At 38.6% G+C, this 14,392-nt stretch overlaps 1 protein-coding gene across 1 annotated transcript in view; it reads right to left on the bottom strand.

The window, feature by feature from the left end:
- Positions 1-2,086: 2,086 nt before the first annotated feature.
- Positions 2,087-14,392, bottom strand: part of trabd2a (TraB domain containing 2A) — a 67,306-nt gene continuing 55,000 nt past the window's right edge. The window contains 4 exon segments of the mRNA XM_038734259.1: positions 2,087-3,689; positions 6,958-7,115; positions 7,117-7,228; positions 10,903-10,993. Coding sequence (XP_038590187.1) covers positions 3,491-3,689; positions 6,958-7,115; positions 7,117-7,228; positions 10,903-10,993 — 560 coding nt within the window. The 3' untranslated portion in view covers positions 2,087-3,490.

Raw genomic sequence — 14,392 nt, 5'->3', positions numbered from 1 at the left:
CTTGTGTCAGTGTTTAGTTATGTGTCTTAAAATGTCTTGACATAATGTCTTCACATACAGATGTCATATGTGTCAAGACATTTTGAGATAAACCTGATGCTTATTGTACAGATGTACTAGATTAATTCAAAGGTGCAAGGTCAGTAACACAGCCTGCCAATGAATTAATACGGAATCTTTTAATGTTTTATATGTGCCATCCTGGTGAGCATGGTAGCAGATGCTTGTTTAAGCATCCACCAGACACAGAGCAACATTAGTGTCCACCTGATGAATGCACTGTAAGCCAAATTTTCGCTCACCTTTTGGCTCTGTTTTTGAGAAAAGGTGCTCAGTATGTGTAGATTTGTCATGACCCCTCATCAACCCCTTTCACATTGCACATCGCGATTTGATCCATTGTTAATATGAAAATATTGATTTACAGCAGCTTGTTGTGGGTCATTGTGTAATATTTAGGAGGATCTATTGACAGAAATGCAATATAATATACAGAGCTATGTTTTCAGTGGTGTATAAAGACCTTACATAATGAACCGTTGTGTTTTTGTGTTTTTTTTCCCTTAGAATGAGCCATTTCTATTTATATACACTGTGGGTCTCCTTACACGGAAGTCGCCATGTTGCGGCGCCATGTTTCTACAGTAGACCAAAACTGACAAACTGCCTTACAGGGTGCGTTTTGTCCCTATATTGAATATGTAAGAAGAAAAAGAAAGTAGTATTCATCTGATTTATTAGAAGTAAGAAGTAAAATATGGACAAATGGAGGACCACACGCGGATCTTCGTTGTCAAAGAAGTGAAATTAAAATGAAGCCAGATGAAGTCGAGAAAGACGACGGCAGAAATCAAGGATAAACATCTGTGTGGCTTTTCCCAGTGGAAGGTGCTGATGCGGGACAACTGTTTAAACCGTTTAACTGTTAACTGTTTAAAGCGGCGCCAAAGTTGCCTGTTTTCTGCTGGACAGGTAATTAAGTTCAACTTTGGCAACACAAATGAAAACTTGGTGGCTTTTGTCAAAAGATGGGCATAATCACCAAGAGAAGTAATGTTTTTCCCATGTCAATGTGAAAAAATATATAATTGGATTGTAATTGCATGTAATGTTATTCTGTAACACTGTATTTTGGCTTTGCTAAGTGGACAGAAATGCGGAACAGCTGATGAATATTATTGGCAATAGAACTATACAGCATGGAAGCTCAGATCAGCCAGCTAAACTTCACATTTTACTCCCCTAGTGGGAAATATTTATTTTTACTGTTAACTATGTTACGATAACAAGAGTGTGTCAAGTGACCAATAATGCTTACTAATGTTTAGTAATTTGCATAAATGAAGAGTAAGTTAAGGTGTAATTTGATCATTTACAGAGTAAATGCCCATTGCAATCATTTTACCACAAGCTCAAATTATGGCAGTACTACTTTGTGTTTCTATTGTATTAATAAAAAATTAAAAAGCCAATTTGGTAAGATTTGATCCGATTGAGAGGACCCTTGACCCTCAAATAACTATGCCTTTGTAAACTTAATTTATTATGTTGTTTATAATGGACTGCGGTACAGAAACTGTGACAATGGTACACACTCTTGGGTTACACTTTCCATGTTATCTGTTAGTGGCCAAGGAGTATGCAACATCACATAGCACTTACCATAATATTTTCAATAACATATGGTTTTACTGAATAATTAATTAAGAAACCTCATTGCTTGACTGGCTAATCTCTACGTTCTCAGACGACGGCATCTTTTGTCCTGTGCCAGCCACCGTAGCCTCTCCGATGAGCTTGGAAAGGGAGGGTGGAGCGGTGGACTGATCTGTTGGTTGCAATTCGCAACCTAACCTCTAGATAGCACAAAAATTTACACATTGGACCTTTAAAGCCCTTATATGTTTAGAATTTGAAAAAGTCTCACTTTGGCGACTCACAGTGGTAGTATCAAAAAATGATGCCATGGTAAACAGCAATACATGCTAATAGACATTTTTCTACAAACCAAAACAACAACTGAATGAATTTGAAAGGTAGGTTCCACTGATTAGCACTGCAGTCAGTCATGAGGGGCAGAATCAGATTTTGGTCTAGATAAATATTTTATTATTGTCATGGTAATACTATTACAATCATCTCATGCCATAAGTGAAATGTGAAGAGCCTAAAGGACTATGCTGTATGTGGTCTTTCTGTGTAGACGGCTTCATTTATTTAAAACTGAATTATTATCACCATCATATGCATTTGGAATCATACTTGAAAACATTTAATAGAACACATTTGGACATCATAGAGACTGCATAAAATACATATAAAACCATTGGGAATGTTTCATATGGCCTACAGCAAAACTATAGTAGTTAAATAAATTAAACAAAACATCTCTATTTGACAAAAAACACATAACATGACTCATTTCAGCAGATACATCCAGCAAAGCAGGTGATAACACTAATACTGAAAGTACAAACATATGTCCCTTTCAAAAATGCCATTTCAGTGAGACACATGACACGGGCTATGGTGGTTAGTTCCTGATTTTCTTTTCAAAAATATACTGCATATCTATTTATATATTTATATAAACAACAACAAAATGTCTGATAATTTTCATTTTTGTAATAATTCTAAAATACATCTATAATATTTAGAAACAATATGTACAATTTCCCCCACAGTAGATTTTTATGCAACATTAAACACATTCTTCTAAAATAGAAGAATAAATTATGCTCTGAAAAGGAACGCCTCTGTTTGCAAGGCTGGGGGGGTTTAAGAGCTGATAGACTTTGTGTGTCTCACACGCAACCAAACACACACACACACACACACACACACACACACACACACACACACACACACACACACACACACAGGACATATGGTTCCAGTTCTACTTATTGAAGGTATTTGATATTCAACAATAGTTTGGATGATGACGTGTGATGGTGTTCATTCACTGAACAGTCACTTCAGTGAGATCTTATATTCTCAGAGGTCTGAATGTTGAATGACAAGTGTCACACTCAACACTGTAATCCATAATGCAGCTGACATGCTGTGTAAAGTCAGTGAGATGTCCGATAATGCTTTCTGGTTTCTTTCCTGCTGCGTTGTGTGTCCTCGCTCCAGCTGTGCGTGTCTAAATTAATGGAAACCTTATGAAACCTGTTCCAAGAAACCTAGCGTTATATGAACTTACATGCTCATAACCGCCTCCATTTGTAAGAGACATGCCCTATTGACATGATTTACCATTCAGTCCCAACAACACAAACTTTATCTAACATAACATCCATGGAGTGTACTGTTACCTGACAGCTTGTGCTGATTTCACATCATTTCTCCACGTTTTTTCTTGTCTCTGAGAGTCACCACCCTCATTTGCAGAATTATGATGCATGATCAGACCTCACTGCACATGAGCTGATACATGAAACCACCACACTTGAGTTTATACTCAAGAGGGCCAATTAATGCTCTACTAGAGGAACACAGTACACGTCTGCACTGTAAGCAATGTGCAGAGGAAGACGAGTAAAGATGGTGAGGACGAGGAGTTGGTAGATGCCGAAGATATGTGATGGTAGTTGTAGTGGTTGTGCACTCTGTCAGGTGGCTGCACTGTGATGTAACCATTGATGATGCGAACAAGTGGGGGAGGCGGAGACTGGACCATAGTACTGTGGAGAGAAGGCAAAAGAGTATAAAATACAAATTAGATTAAAAATTAAGAAGAAATGTGCAGTCACATTTGTCCGTGAAACTAATCAGGATTTAGCAACATTTGTGGGGTTGTTTGCTCACGTTGCCTTGCTGCTGTCAATTTGCAATCAAATCACACCCAAAATCCTTTCAATAAATAATAGCAAAGGATGTTTGTTTCCTAGCATAACATTTGATTGTTGCTTATTTACCAGCTGTAAAAAATAACACTCAAAAACTTTTTTCTGGGGGTATCGATGGCGCAGTGGGTAAGACATATATAGCAATTGTAAGTCGCTTTGGATAAAAGCGTCAGCTAAATGACTAAGTGTTAGAGCAGTTTGGGCAGGACCTTATTATTTCCAAACTAATTTTCATAATTAAAAAACATGCAGCATTCTGTTCTATCTTTACTGTATTTTGGGATTGAAAGGAAATTCATGGAAGAACAGGACTCTCTGCAGCCCCATATCATACCATATTGCCAGAGAAAATATGCAGACTGCAGGAAGAAAACAATGGAAATATTAATGAGGGCGAAGGCTGGAAAGGGAACATTTCTTGACAAAGGAATCCGCTGCTACAGCACTGACCAATCAGCAGAGATTAGCAAACACAAAACTCCTGGGCGTGCAAAGCTCATGGCTATAAACCAACTGCCAATCTGCCCACCCGTCTCTACTCTGTTTTTTTCCCTACACATTCCTAATATCATATTCTGTCTCTATTTCTCTCTTTATCTGCACTTTTTTGAACAAGTCTGGCCATTAAATCATTTCTGCTCTCCTGTTTGATGCAGAGGCAGCAGTGCTTGTGTGGTTTGGACTGGGACAAGGCCAGGCAAAACAAACACACAAGTTCCTGAAGTCAGGATCTCCTGATACCAGTGGACTGCAACAGCAATAGCAAAATAGTACTTTACTGTACCATTTTTACTGGATATATGTTTTGCTGGGAAAGATTTGCCAAGCACCAACATAAGACAATAAAACATCTAACATCATTTCAAAAAAGTAATTAAATCATGCCCTAAATTTCTAAGAGTATGCTTGGAGGGATTATTGTGGACAGTTGAGCTTCAGTTTGGATGGCGGACTGCAATCTTCTTGGCTGAAGAAGGTGCACAGATGGAAAGGTTTGGAGAGTCAAGCGCCACTCAAAATAAGATACGTCGCAAAACATGCTGTGTTAGAGTCAGTGACAAATGTGAGAATGACATACAAATAGGCAACAGTACATACATCCCAGTGACAAGCTCTACCTAGAAGTTTCCTAATAGATTAGAAGACTGTTAAGAGACCATATTATTTTGGAAACAATAACAGTACTCTCCAACTACTGGTCAGTTTGAAATGCTGATCACACAACTGTTCAACTATTTCCCTCACAATGTCACCATGGTGTTTGGATTGGTCCTGGCTTAAGGCTATACTGCCTGTAGCTCTAGGCTTTAGTTATTATATCTTTTTTTTGTTAATTGCAGATCATTTCAGAACAAGCAGGGAGCAGGTAATTTACTTAATTAAATATTAAATAAAATTAAATATACTTCTATAACATTTCTGTAAACTACGAAAGCAGATATTTAAATACTGGAAAACAGGGAAAACATTTTTATGAAGCGAGGTTTATTTAGTTTTGAGAGCCAGGAGAGGTGTAAGGAAACCAGTTGTGACACACTGCACTGTGGCCCTGCATCAAACACAACAGAGAACTGTGGCGCTGTAGCTGTTTTTTTGGACTCCCTCTCCCTTTCTCACGCAGCCACCTTTTCAGACATTAAAATATACAAAGACGTGCACCGTGTACACTTTGTAACGCGTGTACACAAACAGTCTGTTTCCTTTGGGTTCAAAATAGAAGGTCTCTCAGAAAGAGAAAAAATATTTCTGTAGACATAATATACACAAACGTTGACAAACCCCCTCTGTTCAAGTGAAGAACAAACGCTACATGGTTGGATTTTTCTTTCCGTCAGTAATTTGGAAGCGTTGTATACTGTACATGGAAAAATAGATGTTCATACATAAAATCACTATACTTAAGAGTCCAGCACTCGTCCAATTTTGCAAGTCTTTACCCACCGTTTAGCCACAATTATCTCTAACCATTTCTGAAACCTACCAGTTACTGTAAAACCTTAACCATTTTTAGGTGATCATCAGGATTTAGAAATCACTGGTATGATTGTAGACTAACTAGGTTAAAAAGAAAAGCAATGCAACACCAGGGTTTCTTTTTTTTTCTAATTTGTCCTGTTTTTGTATTGTATTGTGCTGAAATGAAATGTGTAACAACTCAACGACGGGCCCAGTGTTCACTTTCCTGGGTAAACAAGGTCAAGAGCTTGCTCAGAAAATATTGCCCAAGGAATTCTTTGAGAGTTAAGATTGTCACCCTGACCTTTAGGCTGTTGATTGTGCAGTTAATTCAGTTTCCCTAATGAGGCAATGAGATATGAATTTAATTGGGCTGAAGCTGTTTAAACACATAGCTGTAAATAAAGTTTTCATGTTCCCAGGGTGTTTGCGTGGCCTGCCTTCAGGTGCTCAGATTTCCTCCCACAGTCCAAAGACGTGCAAGTCAGATGAAGAGGAAACACTAACTTGCCTGCAGGTGTGAATGGATGGATAGAGGGTCAAATTAACCATTTTGCTTCCTGCCTACATGCACAATCAAACATAAAACTGAGAGAAATGTCAACACAGACCACACCTGCAGAGGTCTCATTTTTTTCTGAAAGGTGAGCTTGTTTTGTTCTAATGTTAGTCTCTGCCTGGAGCTACTGTGTGACCAAAACCGGATACTTAGTAGGAATTCCCAGGCTGCTATTTTCACATTCAAGACACTTATACCAGCTAGGAACTAGTCTAGACTCATACCACACTGCAGGGTGTGTGTGTTTATGTGCTTCACAGACTGCATGGAGGTTATGGCGATGTGATACGGTGGATGTTGGAGCCTGCGGCGCCACACCAGGAAGTGTCAGTTTTATTCTATAGATAAGTGGAAAGTGCATTACACATTTCCAGTTTCCCCTCTCTCCTCTAACACATTTTTTTCTCTGAGTTTTTACCATCATTCTTTTCTTTTGTCCCCACCTGTGACCTTTTGTCCCACCTTTTCTACATTGTTCCTAATCCCTTTTTTTTTTTTCAAAAAAAAGCAGACAAGATATTAATGACAGATGTTTATAAGAAACAAGATGCCCCCCCTCCTCCCTCCTCCCTCCTCCCCACCTCTTACCTCTCCTCGATGCGAACCCAGAGGTCGTTAAAATGCCGGTGTCGCTGTTTCTTCTGCTTGTTCCTTCTCTTTTTTTTTAGCATCCTCCTCTCTGCTTTCTCCAGCAGCTCCAGGCTATCTGGTGGCAGGAGCATGTGAGGTAACAGATCCTCCTCTAGGGGACGCCCCCTGATCATCCTCTTTGTCGGGGAGCTCATGAAGGAAAGGCTCCAAGAGAGGTGGCTCATCATGGTGGTCTTCTGACTCTGGCGAGGCAGGTCTGGATAACCTCCTAAACAATGCACATCACAGGAACATAAGATACTTTTGAAAGAGATTTTTCTCACAGCATATGCCACTTGCACTCAACAGTTAAATGTGACTTTTGATGTCAGGATATATGTATGATGTAACCTATCTTTCCCATGTAATATTATCAATAATTCTGGGGTAAAATGGTATGAGGTCTAGATATTATTTATTGTTTCTTCTATAGAATGAGGACCTGCCTTATAAGTTCAGCAAACAGTGTGGACTTACGAGTTTAGGTTTGCATGCAAATGATGGCAGATACATGTGAGTCTCAGCAATACTTGTTTTGTACTGCATTGTCAGAGACCAAATGATAATAATGATAAGTCAAAGTTTGCAAAATCCAAATATGGGCCAAATTTATGCCAATGCATAATTGAGCTTGGTTTAGCGAGACAAGCCTCCTCAGGATACATATTATAGGAGTGTGTCCCACTTTAGAATCCTCTATCAAGGGATAAGCTCCAACATTTTCAGAGCTGAAGTATCTTGAAAGTCTATGGTCAGTGAGTATAGATTTTCTGTGCAGTACTCCTTTAACGTGACCTGGCGAAAGCGGATGTACCCCATCAAGCCTTGAAAGGACAGGCGAAATCATGACCAAATAAAATTAAAGCAAAGAAAAGGACAGAAGGGGAGGGCAGAGGAGAGGAGGAATTCTTGCTATTTAAGAACAGGATGCTGTGAACCATCCAAGAACCAATATTCAGTCTAACAGACAACATATCCAACATTATCTGGAAAAACTAATTAAAGTACCGGAATGGGAAGTATGAGAGCAAAACCAAAACTCATCTTTTTGATTAAAAACACTCACCCTTTTGATGAGCTGCTGGCCATCTCTAATGAGGTCAGCAACTATTTTTAAGAATCACCATGCATGCAGACACACCCACATACACGCACACTCACTTACACCCCCAACACAATGACCTGCAATAAACTCATATTGACCATAAAGACAGCAAACTTATCTCGACACCTGGACAAATTAGAATTCAAATATATTTAAACAAAGTCCGATATAATTCTACCGTTTTGCAGAGCTATGTGTGGCCATACGGTTGCAGACATAGGTTCATGTCAGGCTCATAATCCTGCATCAAACACAGAGATTGTTTAAGAAAGTAGATTCACTCATTCATTCACTCTCACACACAAGCACACAGATCTGCACTGAGATAGCCTCCCGCACAGTGTGCCATGGTAGACTGCACTACATGCTTCACAGCAGGAGGTATGAGCTCTGCTTAAGTTGGCTTTTTCAACAACACTTCATTGGTGGCCGGTGGGAATTTTGTCAGATCTATCTGCAGGGCGATCTACATGGTGAAAACAGCAGGGAAAAAATGAAAGGCCCCAATGAATAGACATTGCTGAGCGTTTTTTTTTTTTTTTTCTAAAGCTAAAATATCCAAACATGAGATCCCTACAACTATCATACCACCACACTGCTGTCCTTGACTCCGCACAGTCAGTTACATTTACAGGACTGTACTTACAAAAAGCTCAAGCTTGGTTCATGATAAATGTTTGAGTTCTGCATGATCATAGTCACTAATTATTCATTTTAATCTTCATCAAACAGTTACATAGTCCAACATTTCCAACAACACAAAAGATCCTTTCTTTACTTATTACTGCATGCAGAAAATGTATCAGTCATTTTACTGTAATAGATCATTTATTTGCTTTGAACCTCATTTACAGTATGCCTTTGGGTGAATTGGATTTTATACTGTGATACTGCCTCTTTGGCTGCACACACATTTTGAAGCTACTCACTTAGAATCAATTTTGTTGCTTTTAAAGTTGTAATCAGACAGCAATTATTGTCTGTATTGTTTTGGCGACACCTGTGGTTACTGTGGTAAGAGCGCTTTGATAGACCAAACTTCCATGACATGAAACCGGTATATGTGTTTACAGTGCAGCCAAATAAACTTAAATGGTGTGAGTAGTTTTCCACTCAACATCAGGGTACAGTTAAGTCGGTTACTTTGCTGAGAAGTTAGGTGTGCGTCTTATTAGCCACAGCTTTATTAGTTTCATTGTTTCTTGTGGATTCCTTGTGCACTCGAGAGCACTTTGAATCAAGTAAGGGAAAGGTGGACTCTAAACAAATATATAGAGATAAATAAATTGAATGTTTATTGCTAAAAAAACAGCAATTCTAAATATTATCAAAACAGGGTTTGATTTACTGAAGTATTATAACTTAGCTCATCGCTAATGGATAAAGCTAACAGCTTCACTGTTTCAGACTAACATTGATTCAGTCAAATAGTTCAAACCAATGGTAGCAACACTTGGAATAAATTAAAGCTAACTGTTTGTGAAATCTATTCAAACTTCACACTTTTAGAAAAGATGACTAAGAACAGTTAATAAGTTAATAATTCTAGTGCTGAAAGTTTTAAGCCAATGCAATTCCTTTTATCGCTCTGAAACTGGCAATTTATTTTATTTTCTGTGATTAGTAGATTAGTGGTTCATTGCCATTAGGTAAACAAACACTCTCCAGTATCAATAGTGCCGGTACATTAATAAAACTATGACAAACTTCAAAATTAGGCGATGAAACATTAACATACTCATGTTAAGGAAGTACTCAAAAGAATCACTCAATGGATAACTACTGAATGCAGTTTTTGATTATTGGCAGACAACACATTTCTCAAAAGGGCTGAAGCAGAACTTGAACATCTGTTTTGGGTCTGCAAATGAACACACACCAACTATGGAGTTGTGCTTACTCGGAAAATGATTTCCCATTTGAAATACAGTCAGTGAAAAAGTTGAGAGAAATATATATTCTGTTAGGGCCATGAGGTAGTGGTTGCCCTGTATAATGTGAGTGGGATATGAAACCTTAAACCCATTTAAGTGATAAAATATGGGACTTCGAGTTTTACAGACTTGTGTTTTCGGAAGAAATCATAATGTGCAACATCTATAGAGAAACATAATATTTTCTTCCCAGTTCTCTAGCCATCATCTCTGTATTTCTCACTTTTACAGCTAGTCTCTTCTGTCTTCTCTGGTCTCTCAGATATTTCTTCTGCTTTTTATGAAAAGTTATTCCATAAAAATTAAATTGCCCAAAACCAATCTCTTACACTGAAAACATCAGTTCACAATACAGAGAAGGTCCTGACCAAATCACTCCTTTATCATTGTCTCCCTGAATTACTTTACTATACCCACCATGTCTTTCATTATACATCAGAAAAATGTTAAGTTGATTTTCAGATTTTGAATGTTTGTATGTAAAAGTGAAGGTGGGTCTCATGTCTGGATTCGTACCAGCAAATGATCATTTCCTGTCATTAATGCAACTAAAGTTGTTTCCTTTTTGTCGCAGACACTACTCTGCAATTTGAGGAATTTAGAGGATTTTAGGCAGTTGAACTCACAAACAGAAAAAAAAGTTCAGCGTTGCATGAAACCAAAATTATAAGAAAAATATAATTTGGATTTCAGGAGGATAAATTGCAGTAATTTAGTCAAATTAGGTCCTCATATAATATTAGGGGATAAGGGGATAAGTTAAATTTGCACAGTGTATTGCCATAATAAATCACAAAATCTAGTCTGTTAAATGTGTCACTAGGTGAGTGTGTCTGTGTTTGTGTGTGTGCACACAAAATTTACCTGTTTATGGTCTGCCCAGCAGGGGTGTGCTCCACCTCGTATCCCTGGCGACGAAGCACGTCAATGACTGTATTGTTGCCAAGAAAGTGACCTGTGACCAAAAAAAAAGGAAATGAAAAAAAAGAAAAGTGATGACCTCCACTTCTGAATGCTAATGATGACCCACTGTGGGCAAATTGAAACAAGACATTTACAATCCTTCTAACTGCACTGTTTCAGAAGATCATAGGAAAAGTATAATCAAGTCTGATGCATCATTTTAACACAGAAATAAAGCTGATGGAGACTACAGAACAGAGGAGAGGTTATTATGTGCTGCAACAATGACACACACACACACACACACACACACACACACACACACACGAGGTCCTGTAGTGGTTTAAATACATTTTTACTGGTTAAGACTTTTCTTACAGTTCAGTTTATTTCAGTGTGTTTTATTGGCATGACTGTTTCATTTAAACAATGTTACTAAAGGAGTTTGCAACAAAATCAAAAAAGATAAACTCTAAATACAAGTGAACAAGATGTAACCTGCCACGCAGCGAACATTAAGTGCACAGTCGGCCGTGTCACTCGCTGTCCCTCAGGTTGTGACACAGGGACACATACATGGTTTGCCATATGTCCTTCCATCTTCAGAAGTTTTCTGATAACTCTGCTGTGGTTGGATGTATCAGTAAGGGTGACGAGGCTGAGTACAGAGCTGTGGTGGGGGACTTTGTCACGTTGAGCTGCAGATGGTTCTGCTCGCACCATGTGACAAAGATTAAGGAGCTGGTTGTGGATCTAAGGAGAGCAAAGGCACCAGCGACCCCTGTATCTATCCAGGGGGTCAGTGTGTACATTGTGGAGGATTACAAATACTTGGGAGTGCACATGGACAACAAACAGGACTGGACCAAGAACACTCAAGCCCTCTACAGGAAGGGCCAAAGCGTCTCTATTTTCTGAGGAGGCTGAGGTCCTTTAACATCTGCAGGATGATGCTGAGGATGTTTTATGAGTCTGTGGTGGCCAGTGCCATCCTGTTTGCTGTTGCATGCTGGGGCAGCAGGTTGAGGGTAGCGGACACTGACAGACTCAACAAACTGATCCGCAAGGCCAGTGATGTTGTGGGGGTGGAGCTGGATTCTCTGTTGGTGGTGTCAGAGAAGGATGCTGTCCAACCTACATGTCATCTTGGACAATGTCTCCTTCCCACTCCATGACTTGCTGCTCAAACACAGGAGCACTTTCAGTGCAAGACTCATCCCCCCCAAAATGCACAACAGAGCGCCACAGGAAGTCATTTCTGACTGTGGCCATCAAACTTTATAACTCCTCCCTCTAAGTGTCTGACAAATGGGCACTTAGTTATTCAACTGGACATTATTATCTATTTTTGTTATGTTTGTTATTATCTTTCAATAACTCACAGTACTATGCTGCAATTCTGCTGTTATTTATTCACCATTACAGTTCTCGATTACATTTCTTTAATAATGTAAATATTTTACATATCCATACATTATATTTTTCTTTATATTTTTTATTTTTATTTTTATATTTATACCGTTATATTTATATATCTCTTTATCTACTTTCTTTCTATTATTATTTCTATTCCTATGCTTTGATGTGATATGTGTGCAACTGTAACGCAGGAATTTACCCTCGGGGATCAATAAAGTATTTCTAATTCTGATTCCTAGGATTATTCCTTATATATTGTTATCTTCAAGTTCTTTGAAATAAATAGATGGAATATCTATCTATTAGAACCGGATTTCAGATTTTAGTACAAGAGTCAGACTTGCTTTTCCCCCTGCTTTCAATCTTTGCGCAAAGCTACGCTAATAGCAAAGGGCTTCTGCTATATATTTAATACACAGACATGAAAGTAGTATCGATCTTCTCATCTAAGTCTTGGCAATAAAGTAAAAAAAAGGCCTTTCATTACAAGTGAGTTGAAGATCAAAAATGAATCAACAGTATCAGATAATTTAGGCTTATTGGAGGTTACGACCACCGTGAATTGAAGGAGATAATGTGCTTCCATTCTTGCCATCAGATGCTCTTTACCTTACAACCTTTCATACTTCTGCTGCCTCCTAAAAGCTGTAGATCTCAATTCTTCTCTGCATCCCATTTCCTACTTATACTACTGTTTTCCATTCAGTATTACCTCTTCTCATCTTGTTCCTCTATCCACCCCCCCACCCCCCACCCCCCATATCTGCCTCCTTTCCTCATCTTCCATTTCCAGTTCTCCATTCCCCTTCTTCCTTATCTCTAACTTCCCTTCTTTTCCCTTTTCCCCTCTTGCACACTCTGACCCTCTCAGCTACGTGAAGTAGGGGCATTGAGGCTTCAGGTTGCCATGTCAAGAGGTCTCCATTCTTCCCCACACTCTTACAAGGGGGAGCAGGGGCCCATTGTTTGGGCCTGCTCAGCCGTGGTACCACAGAGCTGTGTCAACAATGAGCCCCGGCACTTTAATCTGGCCCAGAGCCATCGATAGAGAGAAGTTGGCCTAGATGTATTTTGGGTGATGCTGCCACATCTCTAGAACTAATAAGTACTGGCAAAAACTATGTCCCAGTATGTAAAAGTCATGGAAAAGCACTGAGGAATATTACTGACAAGTGCAATGCCATCATTTGTAGGGATGCACCGAATGTTTGGCCACCGAAATTAATCAGCAACATATAGCAAAAAAAGCACTTTCGGTGTTCATCCTAATAAGTCAAAAGACTGAAGATTTTTTTTTTCAAATAAGGTGTCTATACAGGATGGCTATATGATTAATTGGATTATATTCACAGAAAGTATAAAACGTTAAATAAATTACATGTGTCCATTGAAAGTAAATGGACACGTAATTTACTTTTCCAGACCCTCTCGGGCCTCAGAACCACCTCCAATAGTCTCTCCAAATCCTGTGGGAAAAACTGAGTAAAAAGCACATTTTGACATTTTGATTTGATTTAATTTATGCAATGGTAAAAATAAAAGGCAAAATACATGGAAAAAATATGCATGTACTTGTTCAGTATTCAGCAAATATTTTCATTATTCGGCTTCGCCTTCAGCCAAGAATTTTCATTTCGGTACATCCCTAATCATTTGATCTGGTCTATTGTAGTGACACAGAATTCAAGTATTATTAATTAAATGTTTTTAACTAGTCTTCTTTGTAAATGCAATTGCAAATGAATCTGCTTAGGCCACTCTTAGAGACACAATGTCTCACAAGAATCAAGCTTGATGGCCCATTTAAAAAACTGTACAAGATTTTTTTCTGTTTCTGGTGTGTTTAAAAATAAAAATATTAGCTTGTTTTACTGTTTATTAAAGTGGGTGTGCATTTACCAAATGTAGGCTCTTCACTACTTCTGTGGGAGGAAAACCAACGGTTACCAATCAAAGGAGACATGCATTTATTTTTACTTTGAGCTGATATCATTATCAATACAGGTGGTCAGTTAAATGAATACCCAGCAGC

Source organism: Micropterus salmoides, unplaced genomic scaffold (genome assembly GCF_014851395.1).
Source record: "Micropterus salmoides isolate LMB-PRFRI ecotype aquatic unplaced genomic scaffold, ASM1485139v1 Ms_hic_scaffold_20, whole genome shotgun sequence".
Classification (NCBI taxonomy): domain Eukaryota; kingdom Metazoa; phylum Chordata; class Actinopteri; order Centrarchiformes; family Centrarchidae; genus Micropterus; species Micropterus salmoides.
Note: the sequence above shows the minus strand (reverse complement) of the source record. Positions and strands in the feature narration are given on the sequence as shown.